A 27,523-nucleotide genomic window follows, 5' to 3' on the forward strand; every position below is an offset into this window, starting at 1 on the left:
GAGGCACAGCTCGCTCTGGTTCATCCCTGAGCACACAGGCCCTCTCACCTCTCCCCTCTCCCCAGGATGTGGATTTTATGTTTCAGTGACAGGCCTCATTCCCTCGGCAAGTTGAGAGCAAAAGCCAACTCAAGGGGCTGTCTTGGGTTGGGTCCCTGAGATAGTGATTTATTGATGGACGGTTCTCATGCAGAGGGAAGAGAAACAGGCTTAGCAAGATGAGTGAGCCAAGCTGTGTTCTCAGCTGCAGGCCAGCCTCAGCCTGATCCTGCAGGGACCAGAGAGCATGCATGGCCCTGAAAAGTTGTCCCACCTTGAGGCAGGGGTTGACCACACGCTGCTCTGGAAGTAAGCACTTAATCTTCCAGGCATTTCGGGTGAAGTGTTGTGCATCAGTCACTTCTCAGGAGAAGGGCTATTCTCAAGGAGAAGGATGCACTCAATGGACAACATTCATGGCAGCAGGAGGTGGGTACCCATCCCACAGAAGGGGATCTAAGTTGCCAGCAACAGTGTCTACTACAAAGATGTTCCCTGTTGTCCTTCTTGACTTCACCTGGGACTGGTTATAACAAAACTCCAAGTTCTTGTCACCTTGAAAAGAAAGCACCGGGCATCTGTCTGTGAGAGGTTTCCTTTCCTTTCATACCTTAACAGGTTATAGATGTGTTTTGAAAAGGGAGGAGGCAGTAGGTGGATACATAAGAGAATGTAGCTGGTCAAATATTACAGCCTTGGACCCAGGACCGCCAGCCCCTGATGTAAGCACTCAGCTAGCTATTCATCCGGGCTTGTTAAACATGAGGGCATAAAAAGAGCTGATTTCATTCATTTTATAGCACCGCATAGTTTCCCCCAGGAGAGGCAAGGCTGGCCAAGATGTGTGTGGTCCATACCTTTTGTGTGAAAGATGTTTTCAAGACTTTTCCCCCTTGTATATGCCTAGTCCTGCCCCTGACCAACACCTACTTATTGATACTATAGAGCGTGAGTGTATTTGGGCTGTTTCTAGCACTTGCCTTTCTGTCGTTTGAAATGGTCACCCAAAAATCACAACCATTTCCATTCCCAAACCCAAGTACCACGAGGTTCTGACAACCAGATTTGGGCTGGGTGTTCTGTTGTCACCTGAGCCTATTCCTGCTTCCAACGGACCAAGACATAACCAGAAATCCTATTCTGTTTGGCTATTTAGATCCGAGCTTCCTGGTGAAAATATATATATTTTAAACAATGTGATAGGAGAACATAGAAATGTCTCGAACATGTTTAAGACCAGTGAAACACAGTGAGAAGATGATCCCACTGCCTCCTCGTGGCTCAGACAAGTCAGACATGCCCCTGGCTCCATCCGCTGGCACTAGCCCTGGAAACTTTAGCCACGGGCAGCTGTTTCCATGGCTGCTCCACTCCTTCCTGACCGCATCTCAGAGCAGTTCTACCCCAGCATAGTCCCATCCTAAACCCCAGCCAGCCTGCCTTCAGGCAACAAGGACCCATGGGCATGCTGGAGTCTCGACAGAAGAAACGGTCATCACAGAGCATAAACAGGCTGATTTGGAATGGATGGGCTGACAGGAGAGGCGTGAGGCCCCTTTGGGATCCTGTCCCTTCGTAGGACTGCCACGCACACACCCCGGGGCGTGGGAACAAGTCAGCAGCCCCACCCCCACCCCCAGCCTGCGCTCACGTGGTCTGGATCCCACTCCCGTGGTGATTGAGTGCAGGATTCCTTCGGGATGATCAAGGGGATGTTTGTGGGAGAAGCAGCGCTCGTGCGGTTCCTGGGTTAGCCTGGCTTCCCAGAAGCAGAGCCTGGCAGGAGCGTGCATGTGAGAGGGATTTGGGAAGGGCTCCCTGGAAAACTGCTGGGACCAGGGAATGGGAGAGGGCAGTGCCAAACAGAGCCTTTAGCTCAGGGGACTCTGGGTGCCAGCTCTTGGGGACTGCAATCACCCTAGGGGGTCGGCGTAAGAAAGGGGATCTGAGGTAAGGCGAGCAGAGCACAGGCAGGGCTGGTTCAGGCCCCTCCCAGAGACTTTCAGAGGAGTTCTCAGGAGCAGAAGTAGCACCAGGACAATGCTTCCCCCACGCCAAACCTTGCTTTAAGTTGGCATCTTTCCGGAGTCCTGATACCAACTCTTTGCACCTTGCTCTTGTGGGTCCCAACACACCAAAAGAGACACTGGGGCACCAGCATCTCTCGCCCAGAAATATGCAAAGGATAAAATGGCACCCTGGGATGGAGATCCTGCAAAAAGTGCCAACACGCTTCCCATCAGGATGGAGCTCAGGTCCCGGGAGGATCTGGGTTCAACTCCTAGCTTGTTCTCCACCGATGACAAATGCCAAGATGCAGGTAGACATTCGCAGTACTTACATAAGGTGAGAACGCCAAGCCAGCTCCTTTTGGGGTGGAAGGGGCTAGAAAATTGTTCCGTTTGAGTAGGAAGCCCTGGATGCAGAAAGCTATTCACCACGAGGCACGCGGTGGAGCAAAATCCCAGACTCAACACAGTCCAGGGTTCTGTTTCTCTAGCCTGAGGCTTAGTAAACGGCTAATCAGGAAACCTGGCCAGTTTTCGTCTTGGGTCCTATTCTGGGTTTTAATGTACCATGAAATTCAATGCAATTCCAGAGGCTTTTGTAGATTCTGGGTGAAGCATTTTCTTTTGGATAAAACAAAGCGAGGGTTCGCATGAGCATGTGCTTGATCTCTGTGAGCCTGGGGAAATGTGAGCTGAGCCCCGACTCCTGGGTTCCGAAGAGGCTGCTGCTGTGGAGGAGAAGAAAGGGTGCCCCCTTAGAGGGTCTGCCCCAAGGGCACATGCGCTTTGTGAACTTGGTCTCAGTCTCCCTCTCTGTAGAGCTGTCTGGGTAGCTGCGAGGATTAGGGAAGGTCACAGAAGGAAAGCAATGACAGGGTCGTGCGTGAGTAGCTCTCACTGTTTCCACTGGAGAGCTTGTCTTCTGTTCAAGGAGAAACACATGGAAGAGTCCCCACCTCATTAGAACCTAGAAGCTGTGGTCGTCCCCCCTCCACACCTTGGTTACCACTTCCTCCCCACCTGGGAGGGCCTCCTCTACAGCTTCCCCTTCTTCAAGGCTCCACTCAGTACTGACTCACCACATGTGGCCCTTACCTGTGGCTCTGGCTCACACAGGGGCTTCAGTTCCTGACTCTAAATACCACCTACTCTGATCCATATTAATGGATACATTGTAAATATAGCTATAAAGTTATCATTTCAGACAGGCTTCCCTGATGGCTCAGATGGTAAAGAATCCACCCCATGTGGGAGACCTGGGTTCGATCCCTGGATTGGGAAGAAATCTCCTGGATGAGAGCATGGCAACCCACTCCAGTATTCTTACCTGGAGAATCTCCATGGACAGAGGAGCCTGGCAGGCTACAGTCCATGGGGTCACAAAGAGTCGGACACAACTGAGCAACTAAACACATCGTTTCAGACAGAGGAAACAGTGCCTGTGTTCATCTTCTCAAATGGCCATGGTAATAACTCCAGGACCACGTGTGCTTCCAGGGTAGGATCCCTCCCCCACCCCACTAAAAGTCAAGACAAAGAGTCTACAGTACCCCCCCACCCCCGCTGCCCAGCCCTGAGGGCAGTCAGGCCTTTGACTGACAGACAGTGGTAGAAAGGCTCTGCGTGACTTCCCAGGATCCGTCATAAAGGGCCATACTTTATGGGTATTCTCCTGGGTGTCTGTCTTGAAACATGTGCCTTTGTAGCTCCGAGGCCATGTGAGAAGTCCTCATGCTGAAGAGACCTCAAGGAAGAAAGAGGGGTCCAGGAGCCCCCGCAGTGTCAGACCCGGGTGTCTGAGCTGCCCCAGCACAGGTGCCAGAAAGGCAGTGAGGGAGGGAGCTTCCTGTTTCCAGCCCCAGTCACTGGGTCACGGCAGTCGCTTGAGTGGTGAAGTGAGGACCACCTCCCTGAGGCCAGAGTCATGAGCTGTAAGCATAAGATGTTCTGGTTGTCTTAGGCCAACCACTGCCTTTGGGCATAGTTGTTCAGTGGTTGATATGTATCATACACATGTATACACACGCACATGTGTATGCACATATATACCTACGTGTATGTTTGGGGATCGGAGAAGGCAATGGCACCCCACTCCAGTACTCTTGCCTGGAAAATCCCATGGATGGAGGAGCCTGGTAGGCTGCAGTCCATGGGGTTGCTGAGGGTCGGACACGACTGAGTGACTTCACTTTCACTTTTCACTTTCCTGCATTGGAGAAGGAAATGGCAACCCACTCCAGTGTTCTTGCCTGCAGAATCCCAGGGACGGAGGAGCCTGGTGGGCTGCCATCTATGGGCTCGCACAGAGTCGGACACGACTGAAGTGACTTAGCATGTTTGGGGATATAGCCTTCTATCGGCCTCCAATTTGCGTATACACTTAAATCTGGCTTCCCCAACTTGACTGAAAACTCCAGGAGGACAAGGCTGTGTAGAGTGTGCCCTAGTTATCCTCTGCAGGATTTAAGCCAGTGCGGTGGGTGTAACAACTATGCCATGTATTGTTGAGTTAAGTTAAGTGGATAGGGAACGTTTGTGTGCACGTCTGTGTCTCTGAAAAGCCTGCTAGCATTATAGGATACATTTGTGATTGTAAAGAAATCAGAATCTTTTTGGTCTTTGAATCATTCTCAAAGGAACCTTGTATCCTTGGAGAGAACCATTTGCTTAAAATCACTGAGAACAAGCCCCTTGGTTTGCTTCTGTGTCCTAGATAATGCAACTCACACTTGCCCTCCCATCTGTAGGCATCTGATCACTGGCCTCTTATATTAGCTCATGATTAGGCCAGACCTTGTTTTCTTGGTCCAGGATCTCGAAGGAGTTTGTCATTTCCATCTTCAGAGGAAAAAGTAGCTTGGCCTATCTGCTCACCTTATTGTTACCTAGGAGATCAGAGATCTTCATGCAGTAAGTTTGACACTCTGGTCATATTTATTTGAGCTATGTCAGAAAATGTAAACATTGGAGTCACTCCCAGAATAATAATTTTACCTCTTCCTAGCCACCTCCCCCCCTCAAAAAATACATATCTTGAACACTAGAAGAATCACTTCTTTAAAAATTTATTTTAATAGGTTTTGTCCATAGATCTACATGAAATGCCCCCTCCATTCAGTGTTTACATGATAAAAGATCAGAGGATGTAATATGAATTTCTTTCCATCCTTTGAAGTCAACAAAGTTATCACACCTCATTCATCTGTCCAGCATGCCCGGTGAGCTGCAGGTCCACATCCTTAAGTCTGGGCTAATCCAACCCTCAGACGGTGGGGGTGGCAAGAGGATGCTCATTGTCTTGGATTAGCCTTTGCTTCAAATGAAATCAAGATTTTTCCTTACTTACGACAGCAAATGTGTCCATTTGCCTCTGGTCTTGATGACATCATGATCAAGTTTATTACATCACAAAGTTTATGCCACTGCCTCTGCATCTTTTTGTCCCAAAATAATTATGTTGATTTCTTTGACTGTGTTTTCAACTCCAACCAACCCTGCAGCGAAATATCAGCACATAGAAAGACATGAGCTAGCCAGAATTGACACAGAAATCCTGGATTCTGAGGGTGCCCAGTGGTCGCTGACTTGTCACGGGGAATGTGAAGGAGTTCTGACACCAGAACAAAGTGAAACCTTTCCCTCCTCACTGTGAACACCAGTTGTTGTATTTATGAGTTTGGTCTCAACTAATTCAGGAAATGAGCAGAATTTTCCTTTACTTCCTTTTTTAAAAAAAAATTATAGATGTGATTGCCTTTATGTTCTTTAGGTAATGGCCAGATTTAGTCAAGTTTGTTTGTTGCATACTTCTCTTTCTCGTTTCTAAAGCTTTCATAAATTTGTCTGGACTTGAAAAGCCTCTATTAAACACCTACCTTCTATTGCTGGGAATTTCAATCTGCCAAATTCATGTGGAATGTCAAAATCTGACACTCTGGGGAACGTGTAAGAGGACCTCTAGGCTCCAAAGGAGAGCAGGGTGTGATTCTACTTCATTGGCTATAACTGGTTTCTGATAGCACTCTGCCTCCGAACACACTCTCCTGCCTCCGAGCCTTCGGGCATCACCTGTCAGAGACATCAGAACTGCCACAGATGTGTCTTTGGATTGCCTTGACCTTGAAATATTTATAGTTGAGGGCTTTGCAAGGCTGCCACGTCTCTTCCTGGAATCTTACACTGTACTGATTTCTCTCTGTCCAATCCTTGGTTTATCCATATGAATTAGTATGAAACTAGGTTGCCTCCTAGCCCTGCCATCATAACTTGCCTGCCCATCTAGTCACCTTCACTTTCCCTGGGGTACACCACACAGTTATTTTGGACTACAATACTTCCATGGAGGATTTAATATAACTAGTAGCAAGTTTGGGGAAACATTCACGTGCATTTAGTTTACTGGACACTTTTCTGTGGCAGGTTATGATCTAAGATATATTCTGGATTTTAGACTTCCCATCATGGTAGAGTAGCTTATATTGGATTAATGCTTTTGTAGGAATGGTTATAGACTGTAAATAGAATAAAGAAAAACAATTGTTTAAAGGCTTCAGAAAGTGAATAAATAAAGCAAACAGAGAATAGAGAGTATATGAGGTTTGAAAGAAGGGAACTATATTGTGTGAGGGCCACACCCATTGGCTTTTTCCAGAGCAAGTGCCCGTGATGTACAGTGCATGGGAATAGAGCTCTAGCAGAGCGAGAGCAGTGATCTTATTGGGGCAATCCATCAGAGATTAGTGTGAGGTCCTCCCAGAGTAGCCGGAATTTGGGGGATACCCCAGAAAGAAAGAAAAATTCAGAGGGAGAGTGCAAAACATGCATATAAATTCCCCTGAAATTCTTGACTGACTCTGAAATTGTGCATGCTTTGAGTGTGTGGGATTCCAGGCAGTTCCTGCAGGGACAGCAGCTGAAAGGCTGGAACTGCTAAGTAGACATTTCAGTAGCTACCAGCACTGGGGAGACAAGAGTTTTCAGTTCAAGTCTCTAAAGTTAAAGAAATTTATTAAACAGCTAAGAGTTCCCACTGAAACCTATTAGGACCATATCCCAGGCCTAAGAGTATAATAAAAATGGCCTTTATTATAAAAAAAACTTAAAACCAGCACCAGATAGCACCACTAACTGCTCCAGCAAAACACGACAGTCTTCAGAGGAAGACAACAGAATCCAGAGTCTCTTCAGTGCATCATCCGTACAGTAAATATACAACCAAAAATTGTTAAACATACCTCAAGTAGGTTCTAGATGCCCTTGTTTTGATCTATCTGCTCCAAACTGTGACCAGTTTTGCTTTGCTAAATACAAGACAGCATTGTGGCTTTCTTAAGATATCTTTCTTGTCATCGATTTGTATTGGGTTGGCCAAAAAGTTCACTGGGGCTTTTTCAAAGATAGCTAATGTATCACAAAGGGAAAATGGTTTCCTCCAGGTAACATTTCTTCATGTTTCCCTCAAGGAGTGGTCAGAGATTGCCAAATATTAAATCGTGTTTTGCCAAATATTTGGCAAAACAAACTTTTCTATTTATTTACAGAAAACTTTCTATAAGTTTATTTACAATATACAGAAAGTTTATTTACAATAAACTTTCTGTTTATTTACAATAAACTTTCTGTTTATTTACATCTCTTCCTACAACTAGCTGTGAGTTTTCTTAGATATTTATTTCATTACTACAGACTAGATTTCAAGCTAATATTTATAAATACATAGCTACCTAATACATCTGCTTGAATATATTTGGCATCTTTGGGGGATCATATTGAAACACTTTTTTTTTTTTTTTTACAATTTGAGTTCTGAATATGTTTTTAATTGAGGTATAGTTGGTCACTGAAGCACTTTTAATCTCTGTCCAGCTTTTCAGTGGATTACACTCTAAAGTAGGTAAAGACCAGAAGAAATTAGAGTAATCACTATTGCCAGGAGTAAGAAGGGACAATTCGCTTTATTTTTAGGATTTTTGTCAGCAGAGCTCAGTGCAGGGAAATAAGAAGCACACATGCCCCCATTTGCTTTCCCATAGCCATGGCCGAGCCATCGTTAGTGGGTCACAGCGCTTCACCACAATGAACCCCATCCAAGATGATGCAACCCAGCAGTCACTCATTACCAACCAACTGATGAACATATGAAATGACCTCTACTTTCTATACCTGAAATTGGTGATCATGGAATAATATCATGGAGAAAAAAGAGAGCAGGTTTTAAAAAGGGAAGCAGAGGAAAACTTCAACAGCATTTCTCATCAAATCCTTATGCTAACTACCTTTCCATCTGTAGATCAACAGAACCCTAAAGGTTGCTTCTAGCTCTGAAATGTGATGAGTTAACGTTTTAAAAAATCACCGATTTTGAAACTACCAGTCATTTGGCGTGCACACTTCATCTTCAATAGAATAAATGCTGAAAGAGTGAACGTGTTCACCATAGATTCCTGTAGGGAATTGCAACACTCAGAAAGAACTATTTAATTACATTTTTCCTAAGAAAGTTTTTCACAGAGCCTCATCCTCTCCCAGGGTGCTGAGAAGCAGTGCACATTCTTTCCAGCCCTTGTGTGTTGTCTTGAGGAGCTATGCACCGGGTTTCTGCACACATCAGCTTGTCGGTCTGCATTTCTCTGGATCAATAAGCAGACATGAGAACACGAGGGATGCACTACCTGGGTCAGACCCCTGGTCATCCATCCAAACCTCCTGCCTCTGCCATTGGCACCAAGGGACGTTTTGAGGAATAGAACAGTCCAAGGAGACCATAAAGTTCTGAGCACTGCAGACCTATTTACCATAAATATTGCATTTCCTTTAATAAGAATTCATTACTGACACAGCCATGATGATCCCGCAGGAGCAGCAAACACAAGTGGCTGGCTATTGCCTCTGCAAAGTGGCCTCCTGCTCTCTGCAGCCATGGCTGTGGCCAGAGAGCACAGCGTTGTTCGTGGGATCACTGTATTTTCCTACAGTAGCTGCTGGCTCAGGCACATGAGCAGTGTGGGTGCCTCAGCTTTTTATTATTGATAAAGAAATATGTTTCTAGTTCATCGAATTACACTTCAGGGCCCTGCCAGGCCAAAATTCTATGTAACTAATGACTGGGGTTCTTCAGTTGCAAAGAATGTCTGTTCTCTTCCAGGAGAAAAGCTTGTGGGATGGTTGTTTAAAATCTTCTGCCAATATGGACATGAGAGAAAAGAGCCCTGGAGTGGAAATCAAGGAGCTTGTCTTGGGTGCTGGATCAACCTCTGCACCACAAAAAAGAGGGCGAAGATGGTCTCTCAACCTGTGTTCAGGAGGGAGGCGGTTCTGTGCTGCTATTGACAAGGCAGGGTGCATCACTTCTCTATAAATGCATGGGAATGAGGCCCTGATTGGAGGGAAATTCACCTGAATATGGATGAATTCTCTGCTGGAAAGAGTAGCGTTTGTTGAAGTGGAGGGTACAGGACTGCAGAATTCCTAGTTCCCTCTGTATAAATATGGATTTGCCAGAAGTAGGCCTTGAGGCAAGCTCAAGTACAAGTTTATTTTGGAGATGATTTAGGCAGGGGAGTTGGGAAGTGAGACAAGGAAGGAAAGGCAATCAATCAAAGGAAGGTTACAAAGCCAGCTGTCACTCTGAGAAGCTGGAACTTAGTCCCGCTGAGAAGAGCAGCAAACAGCACAGAATGTGCCCCATGACCCCACCTGTGTGGGAAGGGAGTTGGGATACTAATACACCCAACCTCCCATCAGACTTTGGTGGAGGGCTTCTCCTGGCCTTCTCAGGGCCATGAGTCATAGGAATTCTCCAGCTTCTCCAGCCTGCAGTATCAGGGCAGAGCACCCATGGTCAGCCTTGGAGAAGGCCCTCACGCAAAGAGATGCAAAAGAGATGGGGTTGCCCAGCATGAACATGATGGGACTCTAGGAAGGTGGGCATGGATGCCTTGGGAAACACCTCCTGTCCGTATTTCTCCTTCCTCGTTATTTGAATCAAAGGAGTTACCCTTTGATAATTACTTACCTGATTGTAGGTACTTGGTATTTCATAGGTATCATCACAGTTAATCCTCCTAATCACATAAACTGGTATTGTTTTCATGCCCTCATTTTGCACAGTAAGAAATTAAGACTGGAGAAGTCTCAGGAATTTAGTTCAAGGCCACAGAACTCATGAGTGGTGAAGAAGGTCTTCAAATCTAGGTATTCAGGTTCTTAGAAAACCCTGGCTGCCTGGTGAGCATACGTCACCACATAGACATTTGGCTGAAATGACATTTGTCAGTGAATTTGATTGGGGATACCTTTGTAGTAATAGTTGGAGGAACCCTGGATTGAGGTTCCTGGTTACCACGACCTCTGTTACATTCTCCTTCACAGAGGTGCTGTTCAGTCTTGTTTCCACACACACGTCAACCTATTTGAGTCTGGAACTTTGGTTCTGGCTTTTGAAAGGAGGGACTTGTGCCCCCAAAAGTCAAGGAAAGGGACAAAAAAACCCAATTCCAACCACTCAGGTTGGAATTCAGTTGTTGGGTGTTTAATTGAATTGTACCTCCCAGTATCATTTTTCAGCTAATAATTCTGTTTTGGGTGCATACAGAAGCTGTATCCTAGGAGAAAGGCTATCTGAGTCCATTCACTCTGCTTTTTCTATTGCAGAGACATCAACATGCTAGGAAGTCAGACCCCAATTATGATGGCTCCTCCAAGAACATAGTGTGACTGTGGGCTGGTTACTTAATTTCTTTGAGCCTCAGTTTCCTCCTCTGTAAGTTGAAGATAATGATTCCTATCCCATAGAAGCAATGAAAAAGTGATAAAATACATCTTTACAGTACTCCATAAAGATTACTTTTCTGCTTCAATTTGGGACACATGTTATTGGTGTGACTTAAGAGTTGAGGGTTCCCTTGCTCCCAGCCTAACCTTTTATTAACTCCTCAATGGTCAGGACTGTGTATCCTCCTTGTTTCTAGGACTGGGGTTGAGTACTGTACTGAGAGCATGGTAAGAGCTAAATAAGTATGTATTTCATTGCATGGTTTTGATTTGTTAATAAGTTTTTTCATGTTACTGACAGTCCTTAGACTGAGGAGCAAGTTCAAATGATGACTTCACAGCAGCCTGCACCTGCCTGTTGCCAACATGCTCCCTGTTGCATCCCCGTGTCCTGCTCAACCTCACTGAATCTGGAATGCCTGAAACTTCTCAAGTTGTGAATACATCCACTTTCATAGATTCTTTCACAGATAATCTTGTTCAGGGGACTTCAGTGATGACACATGTGTTCATCTGATCAGCAAATACTCATGAGGCAACTGCTCTTCTGCAGGCACTTAGCTGTGCATGGGGGATGCACAGAAGAACAAATTTCCTCCCACATTTCCTACCCTCACACAGTCTAGTGGAGAAGACAGGAGAAACGAAAGATTGTCTCAAGGCAGAACCTCATGTGCAGAATGCCGTAGGGATGCCAAAGACACATTTGCTATTGCATTGCTCAGAGTGGGCTTGGATATGTTGGGTAACAAACAGCCCCAAATCTCAGTGGCTAAGGAGACTGCAAGTGCTGTTTATTACTCAGGCTACCAAATGTGCACCTCAGGGGAATGGGATTCTAATATCTGACTCAGGGACCCTGGTTGATGAAAGATTCATTCCTGACATGTAGCCAGGAGCACACAAAATAGTGAGTCAGACCCTGGCTATTGAGGTTGACCCAGGAAAACAGACGTCCTGTCGTTCTGTTCACATTTCATTAACCAAAGCATCTGCATGGCCCCACCTAACCACACAGGAGGCTTAGACCTGTGCTCCTGCCAGGTCTTGGGATGGAAAGAATGGGTTATTTGTCCACAGCCTGAAAGACCACTCAGGTTGGAATTCAGTTGGGTGTTTTATTGAATCGTGCCTCCCAGTGTCATTTTTCAGCTAATAATTCTGTCCTGGGTGCATACAGAAGCTGTGTCCTAGGAGAAAGGCTGTCTGATTCCATTCACTCGGTGTCATTCTCTTTTGTGGCGCTGGGCCTGGTGGATGCTGCCCTGAGAGAGGTCTTGACTCCCGGGAGCTCATAGGGTTATTTAGGCCAAGGCATGACTGCAGTGTATTGGAAGGTTACATGTCAGCACAGCATAATGGGACCACCAACAGAGCATCAGGAGGGCTCTGTGGGGGCTGTCACCACACCTGGCAGACTCGGCTTCCCAGGGTGTCTGCCAGGGGCCCAGGGAGCAGCAAGATGTATCAGAACGTCTAAAACAGAAGCTTGAAGTCACCCATTGCTACAGAGAGGAGCTGGGCAGTGTCAGGACCTCAGTTCTTGGTGCAATCCCCAAGGGGCCAGGCAATCAAGATGCTCTGAGTATTTCATGATTAAAAAACAAACAAACCTGGATGAGAGCAGGGTGTTGTTTTGGTCACAGAGGCCCAGATTCCTTTCACTCAGGTATTTTCAGGGAGCTGGGCCTTTTTAGGTGTGTTGATTTTCATCTTGAGCCGCTTCATTTGATCAGTATGCAATTAGTATGTCTAAAGATGCTATGAAAGTCCCTGTTGCATTTTAAAAAAAAAAGCTCTCCATCCCCTTCAGACTTCCATTTAGACTCATCAAACTCAGGCCCAGGAAAGCAGCCAGGAGAGAGAAGCAGGCCGCTGATTGCCGTTGCCTTGGTAAGGGGAATCCGCTCCCTCCAGGCTCTGTTGTTTCCATGGGAACAGCACTGCTTGCCTCTGCCGGCTGCTTGCCCCAGGCTGGCAAGATGTACCGGAAAGAAAATTAGGGGGAGAAGGAGAGGAGCAGAAAGAGACTTTGAGGATTTTGAAGGTATTTGGGGGAAACTTCAGCTGGATGTATAGCGGTTGCCAGCATGACACAAGGACCTCGGGCTCCCCAACAGCCTGTACACAGGAAGCACTTATCAGAGGCTCCGGCACTCATGCGGCTCCTTCGGACCAAACACCATCCCGGAGAAATAACCCAGGCGAGGCAGGCAGGAGTTGGTGATTGGTGTGTTTTAACACCGTCGTCGTGAGGAATGTGTCCTTGGCCCCCTTTTGGGCGAACATCCTATCGCTGTTAAAATGAACAGGAACAGCAATAGGTACCCAGGAAGATGACATGGCAGAGGTGTTTCACACACTGTCTGCACACTTCCCAGCAACTCTACACGGATGGCGTCCACACACCTTCTCACCAATGGAGGAGGTGGGCTCAGAGAGGGGAAAAGAAAACCCATGAGTCACAGAGGTGGGCCCTGAACCCAGGCCTCATTTCCCATGGTGGGCTTATACTCAAAGCCCAACCAACGGCCACAGGAAAATGTTAAGGAAGCCGAGGCCAAGAAGTGCTGGGCAGAGCCATTCGGCCACTCTGTCTCTGTATGCTCTTCTCAGAGGCAGATGTGGCCCTTCCGAAAGCACTGTTGGGGCTGAGTTTGTGGCCCAGAGTCTGTGCTGGCCTCACGTGGGGGGTTGTTCAACCTCAGAGAAGCTAACTCAACCGCCAGCAGCAGCTCCTGAACCACTGGTCCAGCTGGGCAAGGCCAGCTCATGCTATCTGCAATCAGGGACCCCGTCTCCTCCCCACAGAGGTCTTCATCCTGTCAACACTTATTAGGCACCTGCTGTATGCACTGACCCTACACTGCGTGGACTGGAGGGAGCAGTGACCAGAAACCGCAGCCATTTTTCATATGGGCCAGCAGGCAGATTCAGGCCCGGAGAGATGAAGTGACACGTTGGCAAAAGCCACACCACAAGAAGCCTGGGGATGAGCCCCACATCTCCAGACGCCTGACTGAGGGCCCTTTCCTCGGCCTAAGCTGACCCTTGCCTTAAGGAAATTAAACACCATCACATCAAACTGCTTTAGAACCAGGACAAAACAATACTTTGTGAAATAACTTTGTACTGGCAGGCACTATGTAGGGTGCATATGGGGTGGAGAGGGTTACTGATGAGATAAGTGATGAGCTTTGGGGGCTTACCCCCAAAGAAACTGCTGCCCCAGTTGGGTCTCTGGTGATGGGGCTGCTCCTGAGTCATGTCCCCTGTGGCTAGGGTCGTCAGGTACTGGTCTTTGCCAATGAGTCACACAAGCTTCCAACATGATGGAATTGAAAATGATTACAATGTTCTTTGCAAGTCATGCAGTAGCTCTCTGAAATCATCATAATAATTTCATCATCAGCCCAGTACATGTTTTCAGAAGAGCTGTCATAAAGTGGGATCCACATCAGGTGAGGCTTCCAGGGGAATTCTTACCTAGCCATTCTTTCCATATGACTGGGAACCACCAAGTAAGAATGTTGTCGTTCTGGAAGCAATTGGAAAGCATTTAACTGACTGTCCTCTGCCTTCCAACCCTCCCGACTGGTCACACCCACCCTTTGTCTCAGCCACTGCCCAGTCACCTCCAGCTCTGTGAGCCACTCTGCTCACAGCCCCTTGCTTCTGCAGTGGGATAGTGATAGACCAGGCCTTTGCCACATGCCATTACACTCTGCACCCCATTAGCAGGCAATGGTTTTTCAGGACTGTTAGTGGTCCTGCTCAACTATTGGTCTACACTGTCAGTGAGTGACTGTTACTGGTCCTTCTCAGCCATTGGTTGATGCCGCCGTGGGCCCCGCTCCCAAGTGACCAACTGTCAGTGAGTGACCGTTAGTGGTCCTGCTCGGCCATAGGTTGGTGCCACCATGGGCCCCACCCCCAAGTGACCACTGTCATTGAGTGACCGTTAGTGGTCCTCAGCCATTGGTTGGTACCACCATGGGCCCCACCCCCAAGTGACCAACTGTCAGTGAGTGACCGTTAGTGGTCCTTCTCAGCCATTGGTTGGTGCCGCCATGGGCCCCACCCCCAAGTGACCAACTGTCAGTGAGTGACTGTTAGTGGTCCTTCTCGGCCATTGGTTGGTACCGCCATGGGCCCCACCCCCAAGTGACCAACTGTCAGTGAGTGACTGTTAGTGGTCCTTCTCGGCCATTGGTTGGTACCGCCATGGGCCCCACCCCCAAGTGACCAACTGTCAGTGAGTGACCGTTAGTGGTCCTTCTCAGCCATTGGTTGGTGCTGCCGTGGGCCCCGCTCCCAAGTGACCAACTGTCAGTGAGTGACCGTTAGTGGTCCCACTCGGCCATTGGTTAGCACTGCATTGGGTCCCACGAACAGGCAACCAGTTGTCAATGAACCACCAATCATGGGCATTTCAGCCAATGGTCAGCAGAGTGGTGGTCATCAGGTGGAGAGTGAGGTAAGAGGTGGATCCTGGCCTTCTCCTAGGGTCCTCCAGCTCACCCAGGCTTGGGCCAGCAGGTGAGCTGGGGGGGCCCAGGGACCAGGCTGGGACTGTGTCCTGCCATATCCAGTCCCTGTTGTCTAGGCAGCCTGAGGAGCCTGAGGGCCATTTGGGTCCTAGGGATCTGGCTTCCCTCAGCTATGACAGCTAGACAGGGTCTGGAGACTTGGCCCTGAGGGAGCCAACAACTGAGCTTTGCCTCCTCTTAACCAGGCCCTAGACCTTGGAGGGTGGAAGTTGTGCCTTGGGACCTGCCCTTTCATGTCAGAAGAGAGAATCACATCTGTTTGGTGGAGATTGACAAGCATGTCATTCCCTAACCATGACCTGACCTCAGGAATAAAGGGTTTGACACCAGAAGTTTGCAACAACAACCATGCCTCTCCCTCCCCTTTCCTAGAAAAGGGCTTTGCTGAGAGCTTTCAGGAAGTTTGGGGTTTTTAAGGCATAAGACTTGCTTCAGCCTTGCTAGGCCCTGCAGAAAATTTTTCTCTGCTCTGAACGCCAGCATTTCAGTATCATTTGGCCTCACTGCATGTCAGACACATGGACTAGCATTTGGGCAACAGGATCATCTCATGGAGAATTTCATTGATTTTCTCCTAGCCAGTTCTGACAGCAGGAGGCACCCTTGACCAAGGACTGGGAGTTTCCAGCTGGTGATGAGTCAGACACCAGGCCAGGAAGACAGATCAAGAAGGGAACACTGCCAAGCTCCCCACTCCCCTGAGCATTGAGGAAGGAGGAGCCTGAAGGAGAGTGTCCTGGTCCCCAGCCCTACCCTTTTACCCCAACCCCCACCCAACACCTCCTGGGCCAGCACTTTGGACAGCGCTCACTCTGCCTGTCCAGAGCCAGCACTGGGCTCTGTGGGTCCTTCCCCATCCAAGGGCACAGCTCTCGGCCTGGGCCTATCCAAGAGCCCCAGCCAGGCCCCAGGGTTTATTGGGAATCCAGATCTCTGCTGAGACCCTCCCCTACCAAACTCAAAGCCCAGAACATCCATCTGGTCCTGGTCATTCCACTCCTAAACTCACTGTTGAGCACCCAGGGCATTTAAAATAAAAATTGTTGTTGTTCAGTCACTAAGTCGTGTCCGTCCGACTTTGTGATCCCATGGACTGCAGCACATCAGGCTCCTTTGTCCTCCACTATCTCCTGGAATTTGCTTAAATTCATGTCCATTGAGTTGGTGATGCTATCTAACCATCTCATCCTCTGCCACCCACTTCTCCTTTTGCCTTCAGTCTTTCCCAGCATCAAGATCTTTTCCAATTAGTTGACTCTTTGCATCAGCTGACCAAGGTATTGAAACTTCAGCATTAGCAATAGTCCTTCAAAATGCCTCGATTCAAAACATAAAAATGTGTCACTTACTGACATGGTGCCCTTGATCAAACCATTCTTGGGGGCTCTGGTAGAGAGGCAAGGATGACGGAGCAGGCACGGTGTGGGCATCTTGCAGACTGGTAGGGTTGCCTGCACCATGGCCTTCATTCCCTCCATCTGCTGCTGTCAACAGGAGGGGCAGGAGGGAAGGCAGTGGCTGGCTTCCATGTATCAGTGGCAGGGGCACCTTGATGCCCCTCACATCCCTCGTCCTCCTCGTTGATGGTAAGTGGTCCCCACGCATGGCGGTTTTATATGATGCCCATCACAAGGCAGACCCTGGCTTCAGTTTCCCAAGGCTGTCCTGATGGATACAGTAACCTGCATATTGGCCCATCTCTACCTCTGGAGGAAGGTGGGAAATGGATTGGTCACATTTACCCCTGACTGCCCAGCACTGAAAAGCCCCATGGCAGCTGCACAGATTGCTCCTCTGGTGTGTGGGGGCTGAATTTAGATTGGATCAGGTCCCCACTAGGAAGAAGCCCCCCAGAAGGAAGAGGTCACCAGGTGAAATAAGATGGGCAAGCCATGCCAGGATCCAAGAGGTCACAGCTGTGAGGGCGTCATGGGCTGGTCTCCTGGGTGCATGGCCCTCCCTGTGGATGCTCCAGCACACCGTCCGGTCCTGCTGCCGCTGGGTTCCTCGTCTACAGTCCAGAAGCAACAGCTTTCTGGGAGGGTCGGAGGCATTGTGGGTGTCAAGTGCAGGGAGGATGGGTGCCGGCTGGCCGGGAGCAGAGGTCACTGCGTATGCTGCTGTGAATTCTGCCCAAACCTGTGCAGATGTCCTGCTGTCAGAGCCTCTGTCTCTACCCACTGCAGCCAGCCCATCCCCAGGGCACATCAGGAAGGAGCGGTGCAGCTATGGGCAATGCCTGTTGTCTTCAGAACCATGGAGTGGGGTGCCGCTTTGGCCAGATTCAAGCGCCCCTGGGTGGGGGGCAGACAGTGCTGGGAAACCTGGGCCAGGGGGTTGAGGGACAGGCCTGCCCTGCAGGGTTCCGCACAGCAGCCACCCGTGTCCTGGGTTTGGAAAGTGGGCAGAAAAGAACATTTCTTATGTGTTCTGCCCTGCACTGGACTTCCCAGGAAGCAGAGGGCAATGTGGTATAGAAGTAGGAGGCAGGAGGAGGGAGTCTAAGAGGCCAAGGGGGCCCTGGCCAGGGCAAGAGCAGGACAAGGAAAAGAGGGCCAGTCAGACAGTTCAGAGCAAGGACTTAACCCTGCATGTGCCACGGACCCCCGGGTAGTCCTTGAAGCCCGCAGACCTCTGCTTGTGAGAAACATTTCAGTATTTGCAAGGACGTGTGATGCTGTAGAAGGAAACTGATGCACTGGAATGAAGTTGTCAGGGTGTTAGAACACAGACCTGCACAGTAGTGGTTCCCAGGTGTCCTCATGAACCTTGGTCATAAGTGGTGATCTCCACGCTGCCCCCGTGTTGAAGGGGGTGAGCGGGAGCCAGGCAGATGGTAGGACCGTGGGTCCTGAGCATGTCTGCTGGGGTCACAGCCCTGCGTGTTTCTAACATGGCTGAGATTTGTTGCCTCTATTCTTATCAGAAGGAATCACCAAGTTCCCAGTTAGAGATTTGTGAACTTTGAACTTACAAATGTCATTTTTCCTCATCCAAGTTCACAGTAGACTGAAGAAGGCAGTGCTCTGAAGACTTCCTGTTCTGAAATGTTGTCACCTGTGTGTACTGAGCTGCTCTTCTCTCTCCATCCCGCAGCCCTGCACGAGTTCCCCAATGACATCTTCACCAATGAGGACCGAAGACAGGGCGCGGTGGTCCTTCACGTGCTTTGCGTAAGTACCCTGCTGATGGCCCCGCTGCGGGGCCTGAGGGAGAGCCTGGAAGGGGGGAGTTGGAGGGTGAGGGAGGGGAAAGGAGGGGAAGGGTTTCCCCTCCTGTTCACACACCTGCTGTGGGGTCTGTGAGCCCCAAACAGGTGATCAACAAACGTGCTTTTTAAAAGGAGTTTTTTATCAAAGTGTAGTTGATGTACAATGTTTTGGGTGTACAGAAAAGTGATTCAATTATATGTGTGTGTGTACATATTCTTTTTCAGGTCCTCTTCCCTTCTAGGTTGTTATTACAAGATATCGAGTATAGTTCCCTGTGCTTTACAGCCGATTCTTCTCGTTTGTCTTATATATACGGTACTGTGTATCCAAAGGTCCTGTCTTTAAGAGGCCACAGGTGTGTACGCTAGGGGCTACATGGACATTTTCTTTCCCCGATACCCATGCCCAGGGTGTGGGCTCTGGGGTCAAACAGAGTTGGGATTCTCTCTGCTGAAATGCTACCTTCTTTGGGAGTCCGTCCTTCCCCAACCTGCCTCTGTAAACTTCCTGTCTTCACGTGGCTTTACTTTTCTCTGCAGCGCTGAGTACCCTGTGACATAATATTATCTAGTTCTTTGCTTATTGCTCGTCACCTTCTCTCCCACAGGGATGTAGTTTTGTGCACAGCTGGGATGAGAACAGGGATGTAGTTTTGCATGTGGCTTCCTCCGAGACCTCTTCCTGTCGTGTGGTGGGGCAGTGTCTGGCACGTAGTAGGTGGTCCATGAAAATGTATTCTGGCTCTTAATCTCCACCCCTGGCCTAGCACTTCATCCACAGGCCCAGTGGATGGAAGACTTTTGATTTTCCTTGTCCCCATCCCAAGAGTTGGGCGTGGGGTGGGGGTGGGGGGGTGGGGGGGGCAGAGGTGGCTCTGTCTTGAAGAAGTACCTGCAGAACTAGTAAGACTCGGGACACATTCTCCACTAGACACATCAGTGCTCTTTCCCATCTCCATGGCATGGGCTCCACCTGCGTGCTCTTGATTCCATTCTGGTTATTTATTGCTGTGAAACATTCTCTGCATTGGGAGACATATCAGATAACTACATCCTGTTGCTTATCAGTTCCAGGGATCAATAGTTCAGAAAGGGCACAGAGGTGGGTGCTGCACCCCGGGATCCAGGGCCCAGGATGGGAGATTTGGATGGCTGGTGGTGGCGCTGATGGCTGGGACTGGAGCCACTGCTGCTGGAGGACCCCTTGAAGAAGGCTCGTCTACTCCCATGTCTGGTGTCTGGGCTGCAGTGCCCAGAGGACTAGCTCAGCTGGGACTGTCAACTGGAGCACCTCTGTGTGGCCCCTCCAGCATGGCTCCAGGTGGCAGCCCAGGGCTTGCAGAGGGAGGGTTGCGGTGACAAGGAGGAAGCCCATGGCCTGAGTGGCACAGCCTCTGAAGTCACACGAGTCATTTCTGCCAGCCTCTATTGCAGTCACACGCCCACCATAACTCAGGGAAGGGGACAGAGACCTTATTTTTCCATCCACACCACGGGCTCTGGAGTTAGACCAGATGTGGGGTAGAGCCTGGTTCTGCTGTCCTTGCTTTGTGAGCGACTTCTGGCAATATATTTACCCTCTGGCCCCATAAGCTGCCTAAGCATGACTCCTTTCCTGATGAAAGCCGTCAACTCTACAAGTCTTTCCCCACTTACCCCAACCCCTCTAAACCATCCACTTAAAAAAAGGCTCGAGGGGCCCCAAATGATAAAACAGCCTCTGCAGCCCTCCTGCCCATCAGGAGAGTCATGAGCACAGAACAGTTACTATGGATGCCAGCTGCCACCCCAGCTCCAGGGAACCTTCCCTGTTGCTAGGCTGAGAAGACCGAGGCACTGCATCAGACCTGGGACTCCTGGCTGCCTCTGCGCCCTGATGCCTTGACAGCTGAGAGATGAGGTTTCCACTCTCAGCCCAAACAGCACAAACTTCCGTCTCCCAAGGGGTGTTGTCGCAGCCAAAGGCAGGGCCCTTCCACCCTCCTCCACTACCCCCAGCCCCAGGATCCTCTGAACCCAGCTGAAGGCAGAGGAAGGTACGTTGCCTTGTCCTTCATGAGCCAAGGGTTCCGTAAGGCCTATGCCATCTGTGGCAGTGAGTTCCCAGGCAGGCATGAAAGCTAAATAGACAAAGCAGGATAATTCCGGCCTTTGCTTAAAGGTACTTTTTTTCCCCTCTTGCCTGCTGCTGCTGCTGCTGCTAAGTCACTTCAATCGTGTCTGACTCTGTGCAACCCCATAGATGGCAGCCCACCAGGCTCTCCTGTCCCTGGGGTTCTCCAGGCAAGAACACTGGAGTGGGTTGCCAATTTCTTCTCCAATTCGTGAAAGTGAAGTCGCTCAGTCGTGTCCAACTCGTAGCGACCCCATGGACTGCAGCCCACCAGGCTCCTCCGTCCATGGGATTTTCCAGGCAAGAGTATTGGAGTGAGTTGCCATTGCCTTCTACCCCACCTTGCCTAGAGGAGTGGATATAAACCTGCAGCCTCACACTTTGTCATTACTGGTGTCTTATCCCACAGCCTGCCCTGCCCTGCGCCCTGCATTGTGGAAACCATAGGGCAAGGAGTCTAGGGGCCAAAGTCAGTGTTCATTCCTTGAAGACCATGCTCCAGCACCTGGAATTCCAGAATTCTCCACCCAAACAGCCTTTGTCTGCAGCCAAGGCCCACTCAGGCTTCCTCCGCAACCTGCCTCTCAGAGGGAGGAGACCCCAGTGGAGAAGCCCAGCCTGCTGCCTGGGGGATCCACATGCAGGCAGGTGATGCAGGGGTCCCAGGCTCGGGGGAGGAGGAGCCCCTCTGCTGCATCTAGTCAGGCTGGGCCTGCTGGTGGCCTCCTCAGAGTCAGGGAACAAGTTTATATTGTCCAACCTCAGAAATATAACCCATCCCACCCTCCTTCTGCAGCGTCACATGAGCCTCACAGGAAACCCTCATGTAGTGTCTGGACATCACAAAACAAAAGCTACTCAGTCCCAACTTGTTCAGCACTGGGACAAGCTCCACCCACCATGGCACCCAGCACACCTGAAGCTCAAGAATTGTCAGATTACATCGTTGAGTGTAGGAAAGGCTGCCAGGGCTAACCTGAGTCATCCCTGTCACCAGTAGAAAACAGTTAAATGCATAAGTCAGAGCTGTAGGAGCTACATATAAAGTCCTGCTCTCAGCCTTCTGGGAAGCATCTCTGAGCCCCTGCAGGATGGTGGCACCAGGCTGGACCCTTCTAACAGTCTGGTCACAGCTCACTGTATTGTTCTGCAGGAGCCCGCTGTATTGGAGGCAGATCCCCCCTGGATGGCTCCTGCTGCATGTTAGTGTGGCCATGGTGCCCCCAGGGCAGGAGGAGTGAAATGAAGGCTCCAATAGTGGAATGGGTTTGAAGAGTGGGCAGGTGTTTTCCAAAGGAGAAGAGGGAAGGGAATTCCAGGCAGGAAGCAGAAACCTGCGATGGAAGATGTAGAGCTCAGGATCTAGAGGGAGTGGAAACTATGGTCTGAAGGGTGGGAGGCCCCAGGAGGTGACTCAGGCACTGGCTTGGAAGTGGTCCCTCCTTGCCTGGGGAATAGGGTCAGGCATGGCCAGAGGCAACCCAGAGCACTCTTCTCCCCTGCCAGGGCACAGAGGTCCAGGAAGGCCGGAGGTCGGCTCAGGGCCATGTGGCTGGGGTCCCAGGTACCCTGACGAACACCCCTCAGGGCATCATAAATGGCTGTTTACGTCATCTGGCCTCCTCCAGTGAGGGGTGGCAGGCCCTCTTCGGGAGGGTCCCAGAGTTGTGTCCTGTCACCCAGGCCGCCCCAGAGAGGACCCCAGGGAGCAGCTGGCAGTGATTTGGGATCTCCACCAGAGCACCCAGGCCTTTTAGCACGTGTCCCGAAACCTGATTAAGCTTCACAGCTAAGCTCACACAGCCCGTCGCACACGGACATCGTGAGTTTGCTTTTCGTGGGAGGCTTTCCGTACAGCCCCTGCCCTTGGCCTGGTGCTGGCCCTTGGTCACAGATGCTCTGACTCCCTGAAACTACACTTTAATCTTCCCTGTCCAAGCTTGCCTTCCTTTTTTTTTTTTTTTACTTCCCTCCTTTTTGTGAGCTTTGTGGAAATCAAGCAGCCATTTCTGGTTAAACTTTCCCCGCACTGTGACTTTAATTTTCCTTGGTTCTTCCGGGTTGTGAGGCTGTCAGAAACCTTCAGCCCTGAGATTCCACTAGACAAAGATTCCTTCCTACCTTCTTTACCCAGGGGTTCCTTGTACTGTGCTGTGCTGAGTCATGTATGACTCTGTGACTGTAGCCTGCCAGGTTCTTCTGTCCGTGGGATTCTTGTCTCCGCAAGAATACTGGAGTGGATTGCTGTGCCTGCCTCCAGGAGATTTACCCAACCCAGGAATTGAACCCGTATCTCCTGCATTGCAGGCAGGTTCTTTACCCACTGAGCCACCTGGGAAGCTCCTGGTAGAGTGGAAATCCGTCATCTGCAAACTTCTATCAACAGTGAATATCCCCAGGAAAACACACTTGTCTGAAAACTTGCTTCACCGTCTGTTCTAATGTTCTAATGTTGATCAGGATACCCTTAGTCAGGTCTTCCTTAGTTGGGGTGATTGAAGCACAGGAGGGCGGACAGATCCCAAAGGAAGTCTTGGCTTTGTGGCCTGAATTCCAACTCCAACTTCACCCCCAACGTGGAGCAGGGTGAAGGCTAATTTTGACGTGTTCCTGAAGAACGGGGAGAGCCCATCCCAGGTGGGGAGCACTCCCCTCCTCTCCCTGCCTCCTCCGAGCTTCAGTCCCCTTTTAGTCATGGGGGAGGGGCTCTGGAAGGAGCCTTACAGGGCGGATATCTTTTCCCTGGGGCCTTGGCTGCTTCCAGTCATCTGTTTAATTATAATATCTTAAGGAATGGTGTCCTTGGATCCTCTCCCCTCCCTGAGGCTCAGAGTGCTTTTGTTAAGAGCCAAAGAATAAACTAATTGATGCACATGCTAGTTCTCAGTGGTCAGAGGGGCCAGGGTGCCAGTAGAATGTGGAAGGGGCCCTTCTTGCCCCCACCCCTACTTGGAGAGGCAGCTTCGTACATCAAAGTTCCACCTCAGCCCCGGGGGGTGATTTTTGTCTCTCCAAGGTCATTCCTTTCCTTTTTTGCTCTTGAGACTAAACACTTTAAGTCTATAAAACAGTGGTATCTCAAACCTTCTAATGCTGATGAAGTTGTTCTCTCTCTGCTCAGTCCAGTAAGGGAGCTGCTGGCCATGTGAGCTGCTGAGCCCTTGAAACTTGGTTAGTCTAACTGAGAGGTTAGTCTGACTTTAAATTTTATTTTATTTTCATTAATATAAATTAAGTAGCCTCAGGAGGAAATGGAAACCCACTCTAGTATTCTTGCCTAGAAAATCACATAGGCAGAGGAACAGTCCATATAGGGTTGCAAAGAGTTGGACACAACTGAGCAACTGAGCATGTGTGCATGGCAGGGTGTTCCCTAGAAGACCTAGAGATTCTAGTTGACCATCATCCCTCCTTTTTCTTGCATTGTCAACTCAAAATCACAAAGCAGAGGTGGTCGGGAAAAAAGGTCTCCAGGAAAGAGGCGCTACTCCTTTACCCTTGGCATCTAAGCGATGGCCTGGGTTTAGCAACTCATACACACACGATGCGTAGAAGGCACTTACAGGCCACCAGGCATCCAAGATGGGATTTTTGTGTGTGTGGGGGGTGGGGTTATGTATAGGCTTCTTTTTTCTTAATATATATTTTTATTGAAGTATAGTTGACTTACAATATCTCAGGTGCACAGCAATGTGATCCAGTTTTACATAAACACACATATTATTTTTCAAATTATTTCCCCTTATAGGTTATTATAAGATATTGACTATAGTTCCCTGAGCTAGACAATTAACCTATTTTGCAAGATGAGATGTTTGATGAGAGAGAAGGATACCCAGATTAGGAGCAGGAGAGCTTGTGTATCACCAAAGTGCTAGGGGCTTTGGAACAAGTCACAGAACTTCTCCTGGCCTCGATTTCCACATCTATAAAGTGGGAGTGCATAGTAGATGCTCAAGAAATGTTAGGTGTTTTGGTCCTTACCTTCTCCTCACCGTACATCTCTCTAAGGGTGGCTCACCTGTGCTTAGCCCACCACAAAGGACCAGAGTCAGACCCACTGGGAGCCGGCCCCATCCTCATGAACACCAGGACACGGGGGCCCAGAGGCCTTTCTATAGCTCCAAGGCCAGGGTCCTTAGAGAGGAGCTGCCACAGGGGTTTCGACGTATAAGGGGACCCACAGGATCTGGTCAGCAAGGTCCTGGCAACAACTCTCTGGCCAGGCAGACGTGTTTAGTTAAGGGATTTCACCCTGGAAGAGAAAAATGATTAGAAGAGCTTGTGGAATTTCCTGTTTACTTTTGCAAAAGTGCTGAGCATGTCCTTAATTTGTCAGTGTCAACACAAAGCTAAAACTGGTGTCCAGAGAGGATTAGCACAAAGAGGGTAAATTATGTTTCGAAAGATCTTAAGTTACTCACTCCTCTCCTTGCGTGAGACCCAGTTCAGACAGCCAGAGTCTGACCATCAGGCCCCACGGGCCGCACACATGTTGGCCAGTGGCTGGTTCCCCAGGACCTCAAGCTGGATATAAAGCCTGGTGGTGGCTCAGAGCGTACCCTTTGAGTGAAACCCACCTGAGTGTCGGTCCTGGCTTTTCTACTGATTAGGCGCATAGCCATGGGCAATCTGCTTTGCCTGGTCAAGCTTCATCTTCCCTGTCAGTCGCTGGAGGTGAATCTGGCTGCTTTCAGGAACATATGAAGGCATGTGGGCAGAGCTCTTGGTAGAGTATCTGGCGCTGCTGGGATAAGGCCCCCTGTACCCACTTAGTATTTATAGCTTGGTGTGCCTGCCTGAACCCCAGTTCCCTGCTCCCATGAGTCCAGGGTTTTGCTGATCCCCAGAGCCTGTTCTACCAGAATGCAGGGCAGCCCAGAAGTGCCAGGAAATTATCAACCCCCAGAAGTAGCCCTCAGTCAGAGAGGGGTTGATGGATAAATACCTTTGTTCCCTTATGCCTCCGATGTGCACAGGGAAACACATTCAGCCCTGTCTCCCCCAGGTGCCCCAGCAGGTGCCTGTCCAGCATCTTACGGATAATACACTGGATCAGCAGCCCCTTCCTCCCTGATCTATTTTCCTGCTCTTTTCTGGATTGGAGGGGGGTCACTTTCTGAGACTCCTCCCTCGCAGCTAAAAGACTTGCACTAGAATCCTGGAATCTAGTTCTGCTTCTAGGGAAAAGGCTGAATAGATATTACCTACCATTATTATTAGCTTCCTGGTGGCTCAGACAGTAAAGCGTCTGCCTGCAATGCAGGAGACCCGGGTTCGATTCCTGGGTCAGGAAGATCCCCTGGAGAAGGAAATGGCAATCCACTCCAGCACTCTTGCCTGGAAAATCCCATGGACGGAGGAGCCTGGTGGACTATAGTCCATGGGGTCACCAAACAGTCACACACAATCTGAGTAAACAACAACCATTATTATTATGCACATCTGTTCTCTCTCTGAAACCCATGAGGCTATAGAAGATGCAAAATTATGAGAACCCAGCCCCTTCTGGACAGACGCTACAGGTGTTCATCTACTGTCTCTTTGGTTCACATCCTGAACCCAGTGCAATAGAGAGAAGCTTAGAGAATGAGCTTGGAGCAGACAGTGTTATCTTTGATCTAATGAGGAGCCCCAACTGGTGATGGGAGAGAGCAGGCACATTGCTTAGATACCAAATATTTACCTATCAGGACCGGACACCTGCAGCCTACTGTATGCTGCTCTTCATCTTATTTATCAATATTTTGTCATTATTGATAGTAATTTATTATTATTGGTCCACTTGTCCCCACTCTATTTTATTTTCTTTATTTTGTTACCTACAAGGCAAACTTAATTTATGTGTTCCTCTGAGATGACATTGCCAACAGTCCCAATGTGAACAATATTCTATACCGACTACAATTTTGCAGTATCTTTCCTCTGAAACCACCGACTCCAGTTACATGCCTTGTCTCCACGATGTTGGTGCTGTTAGGTAGCTTGGGCTTTGCAGAGCCCCAGGGAGCTATGTCTGTAGCCCCTACAGAGCTGTGTCTGTTTCCCAATTTCACAAGGACTCAGAGTCCTTTCTGAACATGTGCTCCAACATGTAGCATCTGAACAAACACGTCATTGGTGACAATCACAGTGTTCTTTCCCTGAAGCATTGGCCTCTGTCTGCTGAGATGTTATTTCAGCAGCTGAAGCTGGTGCCTGAGTATGAAAACCACCCAAATGTGTTCTCAGTTAAGGAGTGGGCAGAGGTGGGTTTGGGGTGTAGCTTTGGCTAAGCCCATTCAACCTGGGGGGCCACAGTGAGGACGGAGCCAGATTCTTCTGCCACATCTCCCCCTACCCCTGCTTCCCTGAGATCCCAAGAGCTTCTCACCCTCTTCAGAAGCTCCTGAAGAGTTTCCAGAACTGTTCCCATTGCTAGCTGGGGGGGCCTTGTGGGCTGCCGTCTCTGGGGTCACATAGAGTCGGACGCGACTGAAGCGACCTAGCAGCAGCAGCAGTCCTCTCTTGTTCTTACATTTAAGGAATCTTAAGGAACACCAAAGATAAATTGCCCTTTCAATAAGTGGCCCCTCTTTCATTGGGGAATTTAGAACCAGATCCCAGGGAGCTGGTTTAGGGGATATTTGGAGTAAACTGTCAGCCATCGAACTTGCCTCTCACTGTCAGCCCAGGGACGAAGATGGCACCCACCTACCCAACTCCTAATCCAATGGGTGTGTGTCCTCCACTCCTGGGACACCTGTGACACTCTCTCTGAAAGTCTTGTTTCCTAAGGCTTGCTTCATCTTACTCCCAAGAATACTAGGAGCTATTTGCAAATAGATTT

The 27,523-nt window shown here is 49.3% G+C and overlaps 1 protein-coding gene and 1 long non-coding RNA gene across 3 annotated transcripts in view; one reads left to right on the forward strand and one right to left on the reverse strand.

The window, feature by feature from the left end:
- Positions 1-27,523, forward strand: part of SLC24A3 (solute carrier family 24 member 3) — a 445,825-nt gene that overhangs the window by 244,305 nt on the left and 173,997 nt on the right. Inside the window, exon 3 of the mRNA XM_025001037.2 lies at positions 18,467-18,543. Within this exon, the coding sequence (XP_024856805.1) occupies positions 18,467-18,543 (77 nt within the window). The remainder of the gene's footprint in view (positions 1-18,466; positions 18,544-27,523) is intronic.
- On the reverse strand, positions 12,439-15,075 carry LOC112449287 (uncharacterized). Of its 2 annotated transcripts, XR_003037787.2 has the most exons (4): positions 14,456-15,075; positions 14,307-14,358; positions 14,030-14,202; positions 12,439-13,116 (listed from the first exon to the last, which is right to left on the reverse strand). It is a non-coding gene; the product is annotated as an uncharacterized lncRNA (long non-coding RNA). The 2 variants fall into 2 exon arrangements; XR_003037789.2 differs by lacking the exon at positions 14,030-14,202 and having other exon boundaries at positions 14,456-15,065.

This window comes from Bos taurus, chromosome 13, assembly GCF_002263795.3.
Source record: "Bos taurus isolate L1 Dominette 01449 registration number 42190680 breed Hereford chromosome 13, ARS-UCD2.0, whole genome shotgun sequence".
In the NCBI taxonomy this organism is placed as follows: domain Eukaryota; kingdom Metazoa; phylum Chordata; class Mammalia; order Artiodactyla; family Bovidae; genus Bos; species Bos taurus.